At 36.6% G+C, this 20,382-nt stretch overlaps 1 protein-coding gene across 2 annotated transcripts in view; it reads right to left on the bottom strand.

Moving 5' to 3' along the window:
- Window positions 1-20,382, bottom strand: part of SCUBE1 (signal peptide, CUB domain and EGF like domain containing 1) — a 703,286-nt gene that overhangs the window by 8,835 nt on the left and 674,069 nt on the right. For both annotated transcript variants that reach the window (XM_053719054.1, XM_053719055.1), the window contains 3 exons: window positions 2,200-2,397; window positions 678-830; window positions 35-114 (listed from right to left, as the gene is read on the bottom strand). In XM_053719054.1, coding sequence (XP_053575029.1) covers window positions 35-114; window positions 678-830; window positions 2,200-2,397 — 431 coding nt within the window. The remainder of the gene's footprint in view (window positions 1-34; window positions 115-677; window positions 831-2,199; window positions 2,398-20,382) is intronic.

Here is a 20,382-nt window from a genome sequence, read left to right as displayed (position 1 = left end):
AGTAAAATAAATATAAACACATTAAGGTTCATACTTTCAAAATTTCTTGATGGTTTTCAGAGGCGTATAATCTCCCATCTCGAACAATGTCTTCTATAAGTTGTTGATAATCCTCTGTGAAGTTACAAATAGAACATCATTACTAAAAATATCACGTTCGGTCCCAGTACAAAGCTTAGAGAACTACATGACCATACACCTATACTATAAAAGTCCAAAGTTTGCTCTCTTCTTTTGAAAACTCCTAATCTAGCGTTTGTGGGGAAGAAAATTGAGATAAGAATTTATGAATTAGCCTTTATGGAATAGACTGACTTTAGGCTATCAAGCTGTATCAGTTGGTAAAGAAGGTAACGCAATGAGGGTGTAAGGAAATTAAGGAGTAGGCTCTTTTTTTAAAAAGTGAGTTTCTAGAAAAAGATTAAAGTTCTTGGAAAAACGAGAACTGAGAAAGGTAGAACATTCCATGGAGTATGTAAACCAGCAGTTAAACCATGGAAAAGACTTTTGATATACACACATTATTGTGGCCTGCTATAAAAATACATCTGGTTGTGCATAAGACAACTGGCACACAAATGTGACTGGTATGGGTCAGACTAACAATAACACAGTTCTAGTACAAGGTTATTACAAGGTAAATGAATAATCATCTTGTACAAAATATCATTCCTTACCATCATATGTAACATATGGAACTTGAAAGCCTTTACCACTATTTCCTTCGTTAGATTTAAATTGTATCCAAAGTTTCCTTGACCTGGATGTGAAAGCAATCGGCCTCTCATATGTCTGGCATGTCTCATATGTAGTTATGGAGGTTGGAGAGGCTGCAAATTTCAAAGAATTTAATTATTAACAAAAGAAAGAAAACATTTTTTTAATTCCAAGAACATTCCAAGTAATTTCTAAGCTATTTTACTCTAATCAATTCTTATTATCCCAGTTAGAAAGCAGTCGTGTTTTAAAGTCTAAAATGATTTATTGCTAATATACATTTAATTTTTTTCATCTATCCCAATACCATTTTTTTCTGGACTGTCCAACATTTTTCAAATTAGGAGCCACACTGTGTTTTTTAGTGTGTGTGCCATGTATAGGGTTGATGAATAGATTTTAGAAAGAAAAAAAAGAAAAATATACACTTGAATAAGTTAAATAAGGATGATTTTCCTAGAGTCATTCTGAAGTAATAGATGATTCCAGACTAATCATCAGAAGCCATCCTGAAGCATACCCAGAGGCCTTTACTGGCTGTTCATGCTTGTGAAGTAATCAGTAAGGTAATCTGCTAACCATTCTGAAGTCAGCACCCAGAATATTTTACCTTAGCTAATGACTCTACAAGCCTGATGATTGCAAATAACTTCTAAAGTTGGATGATGATCAAATGACTCCAGGATGGTCTCTAAAGTAATCCGGTTTGTCTTGAGTCTACAGCACGATAAGTGCCACACACATAATGTATATACACAGGCCAATAAGTATATGCATTTGATCCATTTAGACGGGATGGGAATAAGTCAGTTGCCGGGAAGATGATAACCATGTGTTACAAACGGCTAGATGTAAAAAAGTAGTACAGAATAGTGAAATGTGAGCCTTAAAAAAACACAATAGGCTAGATTACAAGTGGAGCGCTAATTTAACGTGTGCCCGTAAAGGGTCAGATTTGCCCTTTTAAGGGTGCACGTTAAATAACCAGCCATTAAAAGTGGCTAGTTAATGCTACCACAAGCTCGCAGTAGTGCTAAGTGCAATTAACCAGAGATCAGACCTTTCGTAAATTAAAAAAATGTCTCCCAATTGCTCCCCAAATAAAGTGTACAGTTCCTTTATTTAGGGACTGTGTTTTAAATGGTAAATATATATGTATATGCTTATATACATATATATTTTTTATTTGCTGCTCTTACCCCCTGCGCTGCGCTAGGTTCTTTGCCGTGTCTGACGACATCTATGTGTGCGCTAGAGAAAGCAAGGCTTACATGCAAAGCAAATGCGAGGTCGCGTTTGCATTGCACTCAACTTGTAATACCAGCGCACAATATTACTGAGTGGAGCGCAAGAATCACAAGAAAGTGCAATTTTGCGCTCTACGTCCACAGTAAGACCCCACAATCTTAGGATGGACAATCCTAGTAATATAGATAACCTGCAAAAATATTTGTAACAATGAAACATATGCTTTAATCTTACCACTTTTTCTCATTACTAAAACATCTCCACATTCATCTTCAATTGGAAGAAATATTTCTGGGACAACTATAAGTATCCTCCTTTTTGGGGGTGGGTTAATGTTCCAGATACATTCCACGTGAGCTGGGTAATCTCCAGGATAGTTTGGAGATTCAATATATCCTGTGTAGTCTCCTAATTCACCTCCACAATGTTGATCTGCAAAACAATCAAAAGTTATACCACAGTACAGTAACGCTATGCCAGACATATGTAAATGCAGTTTGTAGACAAACTACAAATATTTCCTACATCAGCTTGGCTTTTGCAAATGTAAAACAACATTAAGCAATTTGTTACATGGTGTGTAACACAGTTTGAACCTTGATATAAAATCTTCGCTCTAGTGGTCTGATGATCTAAAACTCTTTGGGCTTGCAAGATTATTAAATAATTCTCACCAGTCTTTTTATTTCCCTGGTGAATTGATCTAAAGCCACTTTTTATCCTGAATAAAGGCGTCTCGCTAAGGGGCGTATACTTTCATACGATAAGTGCACAATATATTTTTTATTTTAAACATTATTTCAAAGGAAAAATGTAACCATTCACACACATATAAGCAGTAAAAAATTGTATTGTTAAGGTGCATCAAAAATCGTAACAAAATTCTTCACCAAAAAATCTTATTTTACCTAAAACATAAAATTAGTTTGTAAATTACACAGGAATAAATCGTATTAAAGATAAACAGTGTAAATCAAAATTTAAATACACTGGATGCACAAAAATCACTTTGAAATTCATACTTATAAAAACAAAATACAAAGCGTAATTGTTGTTTTTTCGTAAAATGGGCTGAACATGGGCGTTCCATGGGCGTATATGAAATTGTCTCTCTAATACCAGCGTAATTCTGTACAGATTTTTGCACTACAGATCTCACAGTTTTTTCAGTTGGCGAGCTTTTCTCAAAACACTCAAAATACTTTATACCCTAATAGAAAAACAAATGCATACGAAAATATAGGCAAATGTAAGATGCTATATGCAGAAAACAATGTAATGTAATTTATATCAGCTGCAGGATTTAATATCGAAAATTCGCCCCCTGCTCCCTGCCAACTTCACTCTAAGTAGCGAAGTGTCCCTATCCATCAAGCTCTTATTACTTTCAATAGAAGCCATCTAGCATGCCCCATTTTTACGATCATTTCAACAGGACAGCCCCTGTGAGGGTTGGAGAGAAAAACCATGTCTGATCTGGCGAGGTTTAGATCATCGAGCCCTTAGTCACAGGAACTTGTTGTATGTAATTGTATTAGGAATGAAAATAAAATGCATGCTTAACTGATAAATTCCTTTCTTTTATGGTGGTAAGAGACCACGATTCATTACACCTGCAATTCACTTCACTGCCACTAGGAGGAGGCAAAGTTTTCCCAAACTATCAAGAACACTTCAACCCTCCCACTTCACCGTTATGTCAATTGTACACTTAGAAAATGATAAAGGATTAAAAGAGTAATACTTTATTAAACATATATGTAACAATACTTTAACTAAAATTGGGACTAGTTAGAGATGGGTATATTACAACCACCTCAAATTCAGTCACTATAATCCCAACACAGAACTTTAAAATAAAAAGGGGCCAGGGTACCAGAAGGGATCATAAAATCCATAGAAATAGGGAATCACATATCAAAAATTCACACAGCAGACTCTCCAGAGGAGGAGTCCTTCCTGCAAGCTGCTGTGATTGAACTCAGTCGGCCGATTTCTGACTTATTCCCTAATTTTTAATAAACAATTATGAGTCTTGCAGATTTAGGGGAACCGCACACTTTTTTGGCCTTATCGCAAATCAACTTACGCAATCAATAAACATTTTAACCCCTAAACCGCCAAAACTCCCGCCTCTCAAACACTATCACCCATATATTTAGATCTCAGTCCCTATTCAACTAACACTTGTATAATAATTCGAGTAGCGCTATATTTATGGGCAAACAAACACACTCGTTAGTTAGAATGACCCCCTCTGGTCCTGCGGGTGATTCTAACTAACGAGTGTGTTTGTTTTCCCATTAAGAAACATAGTATCCCTCATTGAAAGTGCTTTTATATATCCAGTAATGATATGCCCATCTATTGAGACACTTGATGGATACATTACATAGATTTGATAATAAGTTTGGTGATTTTTGGGTATATTATAAATATAGCACTACGTGAATTATTACACAAGCGTTACTTGAATAGAGACTGAGATCTAAATATATGGGTGAATGACTGATTGTGTATTAAGAATTAGGGAATAAGTCAGAAATCGGCTGACTGGGTTCAATCACAGCAGCTTACAGGCAGGTAGGACGCCAATGAGCGCACAGGAGAGTCTGCTGTGTGTATTTTTGATATGTGATTCCCTAGTTCTATGGATTTTATGATTCTGGTACCCTGGCCCCTTTTTATTTTAAAGTTCTGTGTTGGGACTATAGTGACTGAAGTTGGGGCGGTTGTAATATACCCATCTCTAACTAGTCCCATTTTTAGTTAAAGTATTGTAAAAAAAGGAGGGTAGTGTGAAAGTTACTCAAAAGTACTATAACATTATAGGGGGAATGGGTTAACGCTCCAAAATAGGAGTGGTCTGATGATCAAATATATAACAATGATTAACTATCATATAAATTTAAAAAATGCAGTTTTATTAAATATACTAAATGAACCTTTGTGATATTTTAAGCAAATAGATCCTCTGACTCTTAAAGACCACAACGAGAGAAAACACACGGAAACAAATCATCTCAAGGTATCACCGCTATAGCGGCTATTCTGAGACAATATCTAAGGATCATATCAGTCAGAGGATCTATTTGTTTAAAATATCACAAAGGTCCATTTACAATATTGATCCTCCTGCGCAGGATTTGACTTTCTCACATTTTTTAACCATACGTTTACTTATTGTCATTTAGCCTAGGAACTGCTTTTTAACTCTTTGATCATAACACATTATATGTTTGTGCCGGCACGTATATGTTTGTCAGGTTAATTTTGTATATTTAATAAAACTGCATTTTTTAAAATTTATATGATAATCATTGTTATATAGTTGTTCCTCAGACCACTCCTGTTTTTGGAGCGCTAACCCTTTCCCCCCTATACTGTTTCTAATAGTTAAAGTATTGTGTTGCAGATATGTTTAATAAAGTGTTACTCTTTTAATCCTTTATAATTTTGTCAATATAGTGTATAATTCAGCACTGGGTTTTCAAGCCCCAAATCCTTATTGATCCCTAATAGAGATCCGAAATTGTACATTTAGCCAAGTAAGGAGAATAAAAGTAAAAGGTACTAAATGACAAAGCAGGGAAAATAGAGGTGCAATAAGGAACTATCACAAAAAATGTATTTTCTTTCCGCAAAAGTTTTGGGTGGGGTCGTGGACTCTCACCACCATGAAATAAAGGAATTTATCAGGTAGGCATAAATTTTGTTTTCTTTCATAAGGTGGTGAGAGTCCATGATTCATTATGTCTAGGATCATATACCAAAGCTGTGGAGTCCACCAGTTATGATGGGTGGGAGAAAAATGGAAAGGAATTAAACGGTAGAAATCTTTTTACAGACACTGCTGCCTGTAGTATGTAGGGATGACCAATTTCTTGCATAACAAATCTGTTCTACAGAAGCCTCATTTTTCAATGCCGAAGAAGTAGAAACGGATCTAGTGGAATGACCTGTGATACATTTTGGAGGAGGTTTGCCTGCCTCCAAGTAAGCTTTGAGAATCAAAGATCTAAGCCAAGCAGATCAAGATACAGCTGATAATTTCAAACCCTTCCGAGGACCTGAAAAAGAACAAAAATATTAAAATATTGTCTAAAATCTTGGTAGCTTGTAAATAAAACTTTAAAGTTTTAACCGCATCCAAATTATGAGGCAGCCTTTCCTTTAAATTTTGTGGATTAGGACAGAGAGATGGAACAATAATCTTTTAATTTATATTATCAGCTGAGACTACTTTTGGTAAAAATCAAATTTAGGTCTTAAAACTGCCTTATCTCGGTGAAACATAAGATATGGAGGTTCAAAAGAAGGAGCTGAAAGTTCAGATAACCTTCTGGCAGAAGAAATTACTAACACAAATAAAACTTTCCATGAAATAAATTTTATGTCTAAACAATGCATTGGCTCAAAAGGTAGAGCTTGTAAAATTCTAAGAACCAAATTCAAATTTCATGGAGGGGAAATTGGCTTGAGTCCAGGACAGACCCAAATTGCCTTTTTTAGATCTATCAATCCACAAAGAAAGTGATGGATCTGTAAGCACAGATCTCTTCAGGAAAAAAACAGCTACCAATAACGTATTATACGCTACCAGCGCTCATGCTTCCAATACCACTAAGTCCCTCCCAGTAGGTGAATTCCTAAGGTTAAGACGCAATTGCTCGAATGAGAAAACCTTTAAAATCAGAGCACTTGAATTGGAAAATAGATTACTGTCCAGAGGATACAGTAAAAGAACCATTAAAAAAGCCAAAAGAAGATCCTACCAGACTCCACGAGCAGACTTATTGAAAGTGAAAAATAAGATCTTGGATAACAAAACAAGGTTGATTTTAACGCACAATGATCAGTCAAACCAAATTGCTGATATAATCCAAAAACATTGGTATATATTACAAGCAGACCAGCAATTAAAGAACTACATTGGGGATAGAGCTGATATAGGGTACAGACGATCAAGAAATTTAAAAGAAATACTCAGCCCTAGTCATTATGTTAAGAAAAGTCACCCACGCAAAATTACTGAAACAGGTTCGTTCCCGTGTGGCAGTTGTTCCACTTGTAGTCACATGATCAAGAAGAAAAAGATCATTATTGACAGATTTGGTAATCAACATCCTATTAGATCTTATATAAGCTGCAACACTATTGGAGACATTTATGCTCTCCAATGTACATGTCAACTGACTTACATAGGTATGACGACCAGAAAACTCCATACAAGAATTATGGAACATCTCCGGAACATTTGAAATGCACCAAATGATGTGATCCAAGAAAGAAAAATTACTTCCGTAGCCTCACATTTCTTGAAACATCACCAATCTAAAACCTCAGAGCTACAATGTTACGGCGTACAAAAACTATCATTAGGCCTAAGAGGAGGAGACCTGGAGAATTCATTATTAAAGATAGAAACAAGATGGATTTATCTGATGAATTGTGTACACCCCAAAGGCTTAAATGAGCAGAACAATTACTCCATGTTTATTTAAACAGAAGAAATTTATACTTTCAGACTTTTATAGAATCATCTCAAGGCTTAAAAATTAATACTGGTACATAAACTAGAATAATCTGTAAAATCTTATACAGTTCCAACCACAGATATTATATACACACACAATTTATGTGTTTTATTTATTTTTTCCTTTTCACTTTAAGCCAACCACGTCTATTTAATACCTAAGCCTTATTCCGGCTTAGTAATTGGTCCACTACACACAACCTACACACCCTGCACTTTATCACTCCCCTTTCAGTTCCTTTTATTCCTCATTTTCACTCACATTCACTCAACATTGACTAAGCTACCTCACCTTGTTAATAATTCACTGTTCACGCCATTAATATTCTCTTGCACTTCAGTCAATCCCAACCACTACGATTCACATTCCACTAATCTTCCCTCTCACAACTTCAGTATGCCCAGTCATACCACTTAGTTTTTAGCGACCTAATGGATACACAACACTTTTTATTATCCTTTCATAGATATTCTAATGAAGTTTGTTCATTCACCTTATTTTCAAACATTCCTATACATCACTCATCATTCACTCATTCTCGTCAGTCATTATGACCTTAACTTATGATCACCTTCATTTTAATCACCATACATCACCAGCCATCATCCCAGCTGGTAATTGTCACACTATTCACTTACATACATGTTTCTGTGTCATTTATTCCCCTTTTCAGTCAATATCATTATTTCCTATTTTAACTTTATTTTCTCTGTTTCATTTTCATTTATTCCATCATCATTAATCTCTTCACGTTTATTTAGCACTAACTTAATTTATATTTCAGATCATAAGCTATTAAAGTTCTATTCATATGTCAGAAATTGCAGATGACTATAAAGTTACTGTACCAGAATTTTTATAGCCTATATTTAACAAATTCCAGATGATCATCCCAGTCCGTAGACACAACAATTTTCCAACAAGTGAAAATCTGTCAATAATCTCCATGGACGTATCCTTGTTCTGGGCACATGAGAAATTTCAGAATACAAAACCGTCAGATACTAGGATGGCTCTGATTGGTTGGAGATTGAGTCCTGGAGGTGGAGTTAAGGTGATAAACACCCGTGAACGCGGGCGCGCGTCACCTTTGAAAAAGCCGCTACTAAGACGGCGAAACATGTCAGGGGAGGGTGTTGAACTCCTTTCAACCCTCACTTAATTTTAAACTCAGCAATTGAATTTAAACCCTTTAACTTAAAGAATATGTTGTTGATCTATAGAAAATTAGAACAATAGAATTGTCCAAACTCTATGAATGAAAACCTAGAGGTGTTTGATACTAATACTTATTTAGTAATGCCAGGTTTAATGGGGAATTAACCACAGTGTATGTTTAATAAACAACAGAGTCGCATCAACAGCGACCATTCTAAGATATATTATTTATCTAACTGGTCACAATAGACAGCAAATAACCGTTGCAGCTGTTATTCTACAACATCTAGTTGTGTTGAACGTTCAAGTGATTTACTAATCACGGTTGTATTTAACATTAATTTTAAGTAACCTGGGCTATTTGCACAACGGCAGCCAATTAGCAACCAGAATACAGTCCAGTGAGAATGAATGTTATCTAACTGACTCTAGCTATTATTTTTGTAACTAACCACGAATGATCTGTGCAACCTGTAAAAAGACTGCAACATAGAAATACAAATAAACTGGTGTGTGTATGAATTGTGTCTAATAAGTTGCAGTAAGCACCTTTACAATCTCAAATACGTTTGATACAACACTGAAACTTAGTCTGGTAGCAATGAATCTCAAATTTCAACCCACTTGAAAAGTATATCAGAGCTAACAACTCAGCTACTTGTCTAACCATACCATCTTAATAAATCTACAATCCAATTGTGTTTTGGGACAGTTTCAATATAAAAACTATCCTGTTTGCTAATATATCAGATATAATTACCAAAACTATCTGAAACCAAGTGACTAACCTTAAGTATTTATTTGATATTATTTTATTGCGAAGTGGATTTGAATACTCCCACACAAGAATTTTTATTCATTTTTTTTGAAAATGAGTCACTGACAAGTGACCACTCAATATTTTCTATTCAATCTTCAATTATCTCCTCTGATACATTGTGAATGAACAAGGGTATGATTAATATAAATTCAAATTACCATGTATATCCAACACTAAGATTACAAGATCCCAATTTTTAGTGATTGTGTGGACACTACAGCTATAGCATTAAATCCTTGAGACTATTGTATGGAATAGCCCTTTATAATATTATTATTTTTGCAATTCATTAGAAATCGTATACTTATTTTATTTATAAATTTCTTATGTACCTTAAACATGAGACATGAAACTTTCTTTAAAATGAGCCACTGACAAGTGACTTTGAGTAAATCGAACCTGACTTCAGACACATACACAGTAATATTCTACTGGTTTCTACAACCCACAGCTAGATATAGTCACATTACGTGATCTTTATTAATAAAGGATATACTAGTGAGACCTCGGTTTATCACGAACATATATATCCCAAATATAATTGGTACAAGACTTCTTGTTCCAAGATCACAGTATTGTACAATTATGATACACCAGTGAGACCTTGGTTTATCACTAGCATACAGATTCCAAATATAATTGGTGCAAGATTCTCTTGTTCCAAGATTACAGTATCTTATAATCATCTACATACCAGATCAATTTGTGGGAACATTACAATAATTTACACCCACGCTAGTGCCACTCCATTTTTTGGAGAGTGACACTTCCAATTAACCCATTACCCTTACTTATTGGACAATATATTGTTCCAACAGTTTAAATTCTTTTGTAATTTTAACTGTGTGTTTGTGTGTTCTTTGAATTTTTTAACTTAAACCAATAAAGGTTATATTTTAAATACATCACCTAAGTACACTTCCAGACACTGATGTTACTATTACCACATTTCAGGGAGAGTTAAGTGCTATCTAAATGCATTCTTTTTTCTTCAACCCCTGTGTTGACCAATCCTTCCAGGACAGATTCTGTCTAAAGCCTGGACAAAATGTTAAATATCAGGTAGTTTTGCAATCTTTCTGTTATACAACACAGACAAAGCTGAAATCTGACCTTCTGGAGAGCTGGCAGATAAACATTTATTCAAAATTGAAGAATGTTAGAAACTCTGAAATAATGCCAACTGAAGTTATTCCTTTCACAACACTCTAGAAAAGTTTTCCAAATCTTGAGATAATGTATTCTAGTAACAGGTTTTCTGGCTTGGATTAAGGTTTCTATCACCTCAATAGAAAAACTTATCTGTTGCTAAATAAAGCTTTCAATCTCCAACCCTTCAAGTTGAGAGACTGGAGATCTTGATAATAGAAGGGTCCTTGCGATACAAGATCTAATTGAACACTACCGGATGCAGAGACTATTCTCCAGGATGAAAAGATTGACAACTCAGATAATCTGCTTCCCAGTTTGTCACCCCCTGAGATATGTATGGCAGATATCCTGTAATGATAATTCTCTGCCCAAGACCAAATTCGAGAAACTCCTTTCATTACTAGAGAACTGCTATTTCCCCCTTGGTGATTGATGATGCCACCGCTGTGAAAATGTCTAATTGGAAGAGAAGATAAATCACCTACCCACCCCATCTATTAACAAAAATCTATGCTATTTCCCTCCTGTAACAGAGGAGGACGTCTCTGCACTTCTATCCTCGGCTCATCTCACAACCTGCCCACTTGACCCTATTCTTTCACGACTTATTCCCTCTCTCTCTCTCTGCTTCACTAACCCCTACCCTAACTCATCTCTTTAACCAATCTCTCACTGCTGGCACATTTCCTGACACATTCAAGCATGCATCAATCATGCCAATCCTAAAAAAGCCCTTGCTTGACCCCTCCACGCCTTCTAACTATCGACCGGTCTCCTTACTTCCCTTTGCTTCAAAATTATTGGAATGACTAGTCTATAATCGGCTAACTCAATTTCTCACAACTAACTCCTTACTTGATCCACTACAATCTGGTTTCCTAAACACCTGGTGCCCTAAACACTCAACAGAAACCGTTCTTGCTAAAGTAACAAATGACCTGTTATCAGCTAAAGCAAAAGGCCATTTTGACACAGTTGACCATCCTCTCCTCCTAAAAATACTATATTCATTTGGCATCCGAGACACAGCCCTCTGCTGGTTTGCATCATATCTTTCAAACCGCTCGTTTTCAGTTTCCTTTAACATATCTTGTGATCCTATGCCTCTCTCAGTTGGAGTACCGCAAGGCTCTGTCTTGGGTCCCTTGCTTTTCTCTCTTTATACATCCTGCCTTGGAAAACTTATAGCCTTCTTTGGATTCCAGTACCACCTATATGCTGATGATACCCAAATCTATATTTCCTCTCCTGATATCTCTCCCTCTTTACTCAACCAGATTTCTGACTGCCTCTCTGCAATTTTATATTGGATGTCTTCACACTACCTCCAACTCAATCTGTCCAAAACTGAGCTGCTTCTTATCCCCCCCTCTTTGAGACATCTGACACCTGACATTTCTCTGATGGTTGGAGACTCTATTCCCAACACCTCACCCCAGGTCCACTGCCTTGGGGTCACACTAGACTCAGAACTCACATTCAACCCACATATACAAACGCTTACCAAATCCTGCCGTTCACACCTACGCAACATTTCCAGAATTCGTCCCTTCCTTACTCAAAAAACTACAAAAATACTTATTCATTCCCTCATCCTGTCACGCATTGATTATTGCAATCTACTCTTAAATGGCCTTCCAAAACACCACCTCTCCTCCCTCTAATCTATTATGAATGCTTCTGCCAGACTCATCCACCTAAGTCGACAATCTACATCAGCTGCTCCGCTCTGCCAGTCTCTGCACTGGCTCCCCATACACTCCAGAATACAATTTAAAGTATTAGCCCTAACCTACAAAGCACTCAACAGTCTAACTCCCAACTATATTTCCTCTCTCATCGTGAAATACTCACCATCCCGTCCTCTTCGATTAACCTCTGACCTACGTCTCTACACTCCTGTTATCTCTACATCCCACTCCCGCCTCCAAGACTTCGCACGTGCTGCTCCTGTCCTCTGGAACTCTCTACCCCGCTCCATCAGACTGTCTCCAACCTTGTATAGCTTCAGACGATCCTTGAAAACCCACCTATTCAGAGAGGCTTACCATCTCTCCTCCACCCCGCATCCGAACCAAGCTAATACATGTACATGAACTGCCTGACTCACTGCTGCAAATACAACCGATGTAACAAGCTACCCCAACCTTATGTCTCTGCACCCTAATCCTAAAGACTGTGAGCTCTCCGGAGCAGGGCCCTCTTCCTCCTGTGCTAGATTTGTTTAGTCTTGTTATGTTTTGTATTGTATCACAAATCTTTGTCATTGTATATCCCTATCACTGTACCCAGCGCTACGGAATTTGGCGGCGCTATACAAATAAATGATAATAATAATAATAATAATCTCCTTATTCAGAAGAGGCCAGCTTTGAAGAGCTCTGAAGATATCATGGAGTTCTAACATGTTTATTGGTAACCTTGTCTGAGAAGACCAAACTCCCTGTGCTTTCCTAGGCCCCCCCATATTGCACCCCAACACAAGACACTTGCATCTGTTGTGTTTAATGTACAGTATGGACAGAAAAAAGATGCTTCCTGAAGAATGGATTGGTTCTCTGTCCATCAAGATATAGAAAAAAGTTGTAGCTGGATCCAAAAGTAGTGTAGTCCTTGCACCACTGACGAAGCATGTATAACTGAAAAGGTCTCATAGGAAATCGATAAAATGGAATTGTGTCTGGTGCTGCAAACATCAGACCTAGAACTTCCATACATAGAGCTACAGAAGGATTAGATAGAGATTGAAGTTTCACACATTTTGTCTGCCATTTGGATCGTCTTTGATTTTTTTGTGAAAGCCTCATTGATGTGGAGTCTAATATGGAAATGTTTCCTAAAGTTCCTTACTGGTAGAAGGCAAAGGGAACATCTTTTTGAATTGCAGAAATTGGATTAAAAAGAAAACCTAGGCCTGGACCATTCCTTAGAAATGATTTCAGTTACAGTATCAGGGACTGGAAGGACCTCTTGTGTCTTAACGGACGGCTTGACAATCAAATCCAACTGTTTTTCTGATTCTTCTTCAATAGGTTTAGAATCATGCAACAAAAAATACCTCCTTCAAAAGAGATCAAAGATGTTTAATTTTAAAAGGACAGTCTAGTGAAAATTAAACTTTTATGATTCAGATAGGGCATGCAATTTTAAACAACTTTCCAATTTACTTTTATCATCAAATGTGTTTTATTCTCTTGGAATTCTTTGTTGAAAGCTAAACCTAGGTAGGCTCCTATGCTAATATCTAAGCCCTTGAAGGCTGCCTCTTATCTGTTCATTTTGACAGTTTTTCACAGTTAGACAGCGCTAGCCATATAGATAACATTGTTCTTACTCCAGTGGAGTTATGCAGCAACCAGAATTAATTGGCTAAAATGCAAGTTTGTAAAAAGCACTGAAATAATGGGGCAGTCTGCAGAGGCTTAGATACAAGGTAATCACAAAGGTAAAAAAGTACATTAATATAATAGCGTTGGTTATTCAAAACTGGGGAATGGGTAATAAAGGGATTATCTATCTTTTTAAACAATAACAATTCTGGAGTAGACTGTCCCTTTAAACATAAAGGAGGAAAATTTAGTATCTCTATCAGAAACCGAATCCTGTTCATCAGATACAATTTTACCCTCAAACAATGATTCAAGGGAATAAGAATCTGAGTCTAAAAGAAACTGTTTAGTAAATCTGATCCTCTGAGAACAGAAGTCCCCGAAACGTCAGATAAGAACTGCTTATAGGGCACTCTTTTGTGCTTACACGGCGGAGGCATGGCCGCTAAACAACTCAAAGTAGAACGCATATAAGGCTAGATTACAAGTGAGGCGCAAACTGTTTTGCGCAAGCGATATTGTCTTTTCGCCAGCCTTTTTAATTGTTGAGGAAAGTCGCTCAAGTTGAGGAAAATCGATTACTGCAATCTCCGAGCTGTGGTTAACTGTTTTTGGAAACTAAAAAGTTGCACAAAATACTTTAAAAATACATCACAAAGTACAGTTACACTCATATTAACGCTGTCTAATAAAATCATTTAAAAAAACATTGGATGTTAGAGAGAAAAAAAAAGCCTCCAAAGTACTTTAACATAGAGATACATACAAATACATTGCTAAAGATGTGTTTGTATGTATGTATGTATATATATATATATATATATATATATATATGTGTGTGCTTATATATGTCTACATATATATTAATGTATTTATAAGTGTATATATGTATTGACAGACATATATACACGTATAAACACATAAATATATATGTACACACATATAGACATGCATTAGAGCCCTTTGCCATTAAGTAGATGAATGTAAAAACATATATATATATATATATATATATACACACAATATTCATATTTAATAAATATTTTAACTATGTATTTACTGCAAATATTTCACATTTGCTAATACGAATATGCTATCTTCTTCGTGCGATAGATGTTTTTTTTCCAACAATTTTTTTTCTTCATTGACTTCTATGAGGAATGCAAAAATGCGATCGTGTTTGCACGATATTGGGTGTTAGTTTTTTTTTTTACTTTTTGTTGTCCATTGATTTCTGTGGGGGAATTCATGCATGCAACAACTGCACTATTCGGGTTACCGCTTGCGCAAAATACATTTTTTTTTTGGAACTTGTGATACAAACGCAACCAGACTAGCGCAAAAAGCTTAACTCTAGTGGAGTATTCTCAATCACGAACAAAAAATAGAGTGCCACTTGTAATATAGCCCACAATGTCTAAAATCAGGAGCAACATTTGAAGAACTCCCTTAACTGTACAAACAAAGAGAGGTCAGGTTCCTTTAGAGGTAAGGATAGCATTAAACTGGATGGAATGCATAAGATGATTCATACAAAAAATTTTCAATATGTACATTGAGTAGCAAACAGGCATAAAATTGCAAATTATACACATAAATAAGTAGATAAATCAATAGTAGATCTCCCTCTAAAAGGATGTAGATTTAAAGGGACATAATACTCATATGAAAAATCACTTTAAAGTGATGCAGCATAACTGTAAAAAGCTGGCAAGAAAATATCATCTGAGCATCTCTATGTAAAAAAAACATAATTTATGTAAGAACTTACCTGATAAATTCATTTCTTTCATATTAGCAAGAGTCCATGAGCTAGTGACGTATGTGATATACATTCCTACCAGGAGGGGCAAAGTTTCCCAAACCTTAAAATGCCTATAAATACACCCCTCACCACACCCACAAATCAGTTTAACGAATAGCCAAGAAGTGGGGTGATAAGAAAAAAGTGCGAAAGCATATAAAATAAGGAATTGGAATAATTGTGCTTTATACAAAAAAATCATAACCACCACAAAAAGGGTGGGCCTCATGGACTCTTGCTAATATGAAAGAAATTAATTTATCAGGTAAGTTCTTACATAAATTATGTTTTCTTTCATGTAATTAGCAAGAGTCCATGAGCTAGTGACGTATGGGATAATGACTACCCAAGATGTGGATCTTTCCACGCAAGAGTCACTAGAGAGGGAGGGATAAAATAAAGACAGCCAATTCCTGCTGAAAATAATCCACACCCAAAATAAAGTTTAATGAAAACATAAGCAGAAGATTCAAACTGAAACCGCTGCCTGAAGTACTTTTCTACCAAAAACTGCTTCAGAAGAAGAAAACACATCAAAATGGTAGAATTTAGTAAAAGTATGCAAAGAGGACCAAGTTGCTGCTTTGCAAATCTGATCAACCGAAGCTTCATTCCTAAACGCCCAGGAAGTAGAAACTGACCTAGTAGAATGAGCTGTAATCCTTTGAGGCGGAGTTTTACCCGACTCGACATAGGCATGATGAATTAAAGATTTCAACCAAGATGCCAAGGAAATGGCAGAAGCTTTCTGGCCTTTTCTAGAACCAGAAAAGATTAAAAATAGACTAGAAGTCTTTCGGAAAGACTTAGAAGCTTCAACATAATATTACAAAGCTCTAACAACATCCAAAGAATGCAATGATTTCTCCTTAGAATTCTTAGGATTAGGACATAATGAAGGAACCACAATTTCTCTACTAATGTTGTTAGAATACACAACCTTAGGAAAAAATTCTAAAGAAGTTCGCAACACCGCCTTATCCTGATGAAAAATCAGAAAAGGAGACTCACAAGAAAGAGCAGATAATTCAGAGACTCTTCTGGCAGAAGAGATGGCCAAAAGAAACAAAACTTTCCAAGAAAGAAGTTTAATGTCCAAATGAATGCATGGGTTCAAAAGGAGGAGCTAGAAGAGCCCCCAGAACCAAATTCAAACTCCAAGGAGGAGAAATTGACTGAATGACAGGTTTTATACGAACCAAGTCTTGTACAAAACAATGAATATCAGGAAGATTAGCAATCTTTCTGTGAAAAAGAACAGAAAGGGCAGAGATTTGTCCTGTCAAGGAACTTGCGGACAAACCTTTATCTAAACCATCCTGAAGAAACTGTAAAAAATTCTCGGAATTCTAAAAGAATGCCAGGAAAAATGATGAGAAGACACTAAGAAATATAAGTCTTCCAGACTCTATAATATATCTCTCTAGATACAGATTTACGAGCCTGTAACATAGTATTAATCACAGAGTCAGAGAAACCTCTTTGACCAAGAATCAAGCGTTCAATCTCCATACCCTTAAATTTAAAGATTTGAGATCCTGATGGAAAAAAGGACCTTGCGACAGAAGGTCTGGTCTTAACGGAAGAGCCCACGGTTGGCAAGAGGCCATCCGAAAAAGAATCCGTCCATGCTGGAGCTACCAGCAGAACAAACGAGCATTCCTTCAGAATCTTGGAGATTACTCTTGGAAGAAGAACTAGAGGCAGAGAGATATAGGCAGGATGATACTTCCAAGGAAGTGATAATGCATTCACTGCCTCCGCCTGAGGATCCCGGGATCTGAACAGATACCTGGGAAATTTCTTGTTTGGATGAGAAACCATCAGATCTATTTCTGGAAGTTCCCATATTTGAACAATCTGAAGAAATACCTCTGGGTGAAGAGACCATTCGCCCGGATACAACATTTGACGACTGAGATAATCCGCTTCCCAATTGTCTATACCTGGGAAATGAACCGCAGAGATTAGACAGGAGCTGGATTCCGCCCAAACCAGAATTCGAGATACTTCTTTCATAGCCAGAGGACTGTGAGTCCCTCCTTGATGATTGATGTATGCCACAGTTGTGAAATTGTCTGTCTGAAAACAAATGAACGACTCTCTCTTCAGAAGAGGCCAAGACTGAAGAGCTCTGAAAATTGCACGGAGTTCCAAAATATTGATCGGTAATCTCACCTCCTGAGATTCCCAAACCCCTTGTGCCCAAATTATTCCATTCCCTGGAAATTACTTCAGAAATAGCATCAGGGACAGGAAACACTTCTGGAATAACTACAGGAGATTTAAAAACCTTATTTAAACGTTTAGTTTTAGTATCAAGAGGACCAGAATCCTCTATTTCTAATGCAATTAATACTTCTTTAAATAAAGAACGAATAAATTCCATCTTGAACAAATACAAAGATTTATCAGCATCAACCTCTGAGACAGAATCCTCTGAACCAGAAGAACCATTATCAGTATCAGAATGATGATGTTCATTTAAAAATTCATCTGAAAAAAGAGAAGTTTTAAAAGACTTTTATGTATACTAGAAGGAGAAATAACAGACATAGCCTTCTTAATGGATTTAGAAACAAAATCTCTTATGTTATCAGGAACACTCTGAGTATTAGATGTTGACGGAACAGCAACAGGTAATGTAACAGTACTAAAGGAAATTTTATCTGCTTTAACAAGTTTGTCATAACATTTAATACAAACAACAGCTGAAGGAACAGATACCAAAAGTGATACACTTAGCTTTGGTAGCTCCAGCACCGGGCAGCGATTTTCCTGAAGTATCTTCTGACTCAGTTGCAACGTGGAACATCTTGCGATATGTAATAGAAAAAACAACATATAAAGCAAAATTGATCAAATTCCTTAAATTACAGTTTCAGGAATGGGAAAAAAAATGCCAGTGAACAAGCTTCTAGCAACCAGAAGCAATAAATAATGAGACTTAAATAATGTGGAGACAAAAGTGACGCCCATATTTTTTTAGCACCAAATAAGACGCCCACATTATTTGGCGCCAAAAATGACGCCACATCCGGAACGCCGACACTTTTGACGCAAAAGAACGTCAAAAATGACGCAACTTCCGGCGACACGTATGACGGCGGAAACAGAAAAAAATTTTGCGCCAAAAAAGTCTGCGCCAAGAATGACGCAATAAAATGAAGCATTTTCAGCCCCCGCGAGCCTAACAGCCCACAGGGAAAAAGTCAAATTTTTTAAGGTAAGAAAAAATGATTGATTCAAATGCATTATCCCAAATATGAAACTGACTGTCTGAAAATAAGGAATGTTGAACATCCTGAGTCAAGGCAAATAAATGTTTGAATACATATATTTAGAACTTTATAAAAAAGTGCCCAACCATAGCTTAGAGTGTCACAGAAAATAAGATTTACTTACCCCAGGACACTCATCTACATGTTTGTAGAAAGCCAAACCAGTACTGAAACGAAAATCAGCAGAGGTAATGGTATATATATATAAGAGTATATCGTCGATCTGAAAAGGGAGGTAAGAGATGAATCTCTACGACCGATAACAGAGAACCTATGAAATAGACCCCGTAGAAGGAGATCATTGCATTCAAATAGGCAATACTCTCCTCACATCCCTCTGACATTCACTGCACGCTGAGAGGAAAACCGGGCTCCAACCTGCTGCGGAGCGCATATCAACGTAGAATCTAGCACAAACTTACTTCACCACCTCCATAGGAGGCAAAGTTTGTAAAACTGAATTGTGGGTGTGGTGAGGGGTGTATTTATAGGCATTTTAAGGTTTGGGAAACTTTGCCCCTCCTGGTAGGAATGTATATCCCATACGTCACTAGCTCATGGACTCTTGCTAATTACATGAAAGAAAGGAAGATATTTTACCTAAAAATGTCTTCAGCTCACCAGAGTAAGTGCTGTGTAAACCGTTATACTTCAGCTGCAAGTTTAAAAAAAAAATAAAAAAAAAATACAATAGCCAATCAGCAGTGCTGAGGTAATGCTTTGCCTTTGCTGTGATCTCATAAAACTTCACTGAAATTTCAAGAGATTCCATGGTACCTAAACGGAATATGAAAATAGCATGACTATGCCTGCAAATGACAGATGCACACTCCCTTGCAAGTCCTGGGACAAGCATCCTGAATGGCTGCTTAAAGTCTCTTTACAATGGGGTGTGAATACTTAGGAATTTTGAGATAAAATATCTTCCTTTTTTTTTTTACATAGAGATGTTCAGGTGATATTTTCTAGTCAGTTTTTTACAGCTGTGCTACATCTGTTTCATGTGCTTCAACATTTGGGTATCATGTCCAGTGGCGTCACTAGGGTTGGTGTCACCCGGTGCAGTAAGTTATGGTGTCACCCTCCCCCCATCCCCCCCCCCCCCCAGTGATTTTTTTTTTTTTACTGCAAGCATACCCTTGTCTTCTAACCATGAGCCTCGTGGTTTATTTGTCCTAATCTCACTATGGTAACCACACTTGTGCATACCCTTGTCTTCGAACCATGAGCTTTGTTGGTTTATTTGTCCTAATCTCACTATGGTAACCACACTTGTGCATACCCTTGTCTTTTAACAATGAGCCCTGTGGTTTATTTATCCTAATCTCACTATGGT

Source organism: Bombina bombina, chromosome 6 (assembly GCF_027579735.1).
Source record: "Bombina bombina isolate aBomBom1 chromosome 6, aBomBom1.pri, whole genome shotgun sequence".
Classification (NCBI taxonomy): Eukaryota; Metazoa; Chordata; class Amphibia; order Anura; family Bombinatoridae; genus Bombina; species Bombina bombina.
This window is presented reverse-complemented; position numbering and strand designations above follow the sequence as displayed.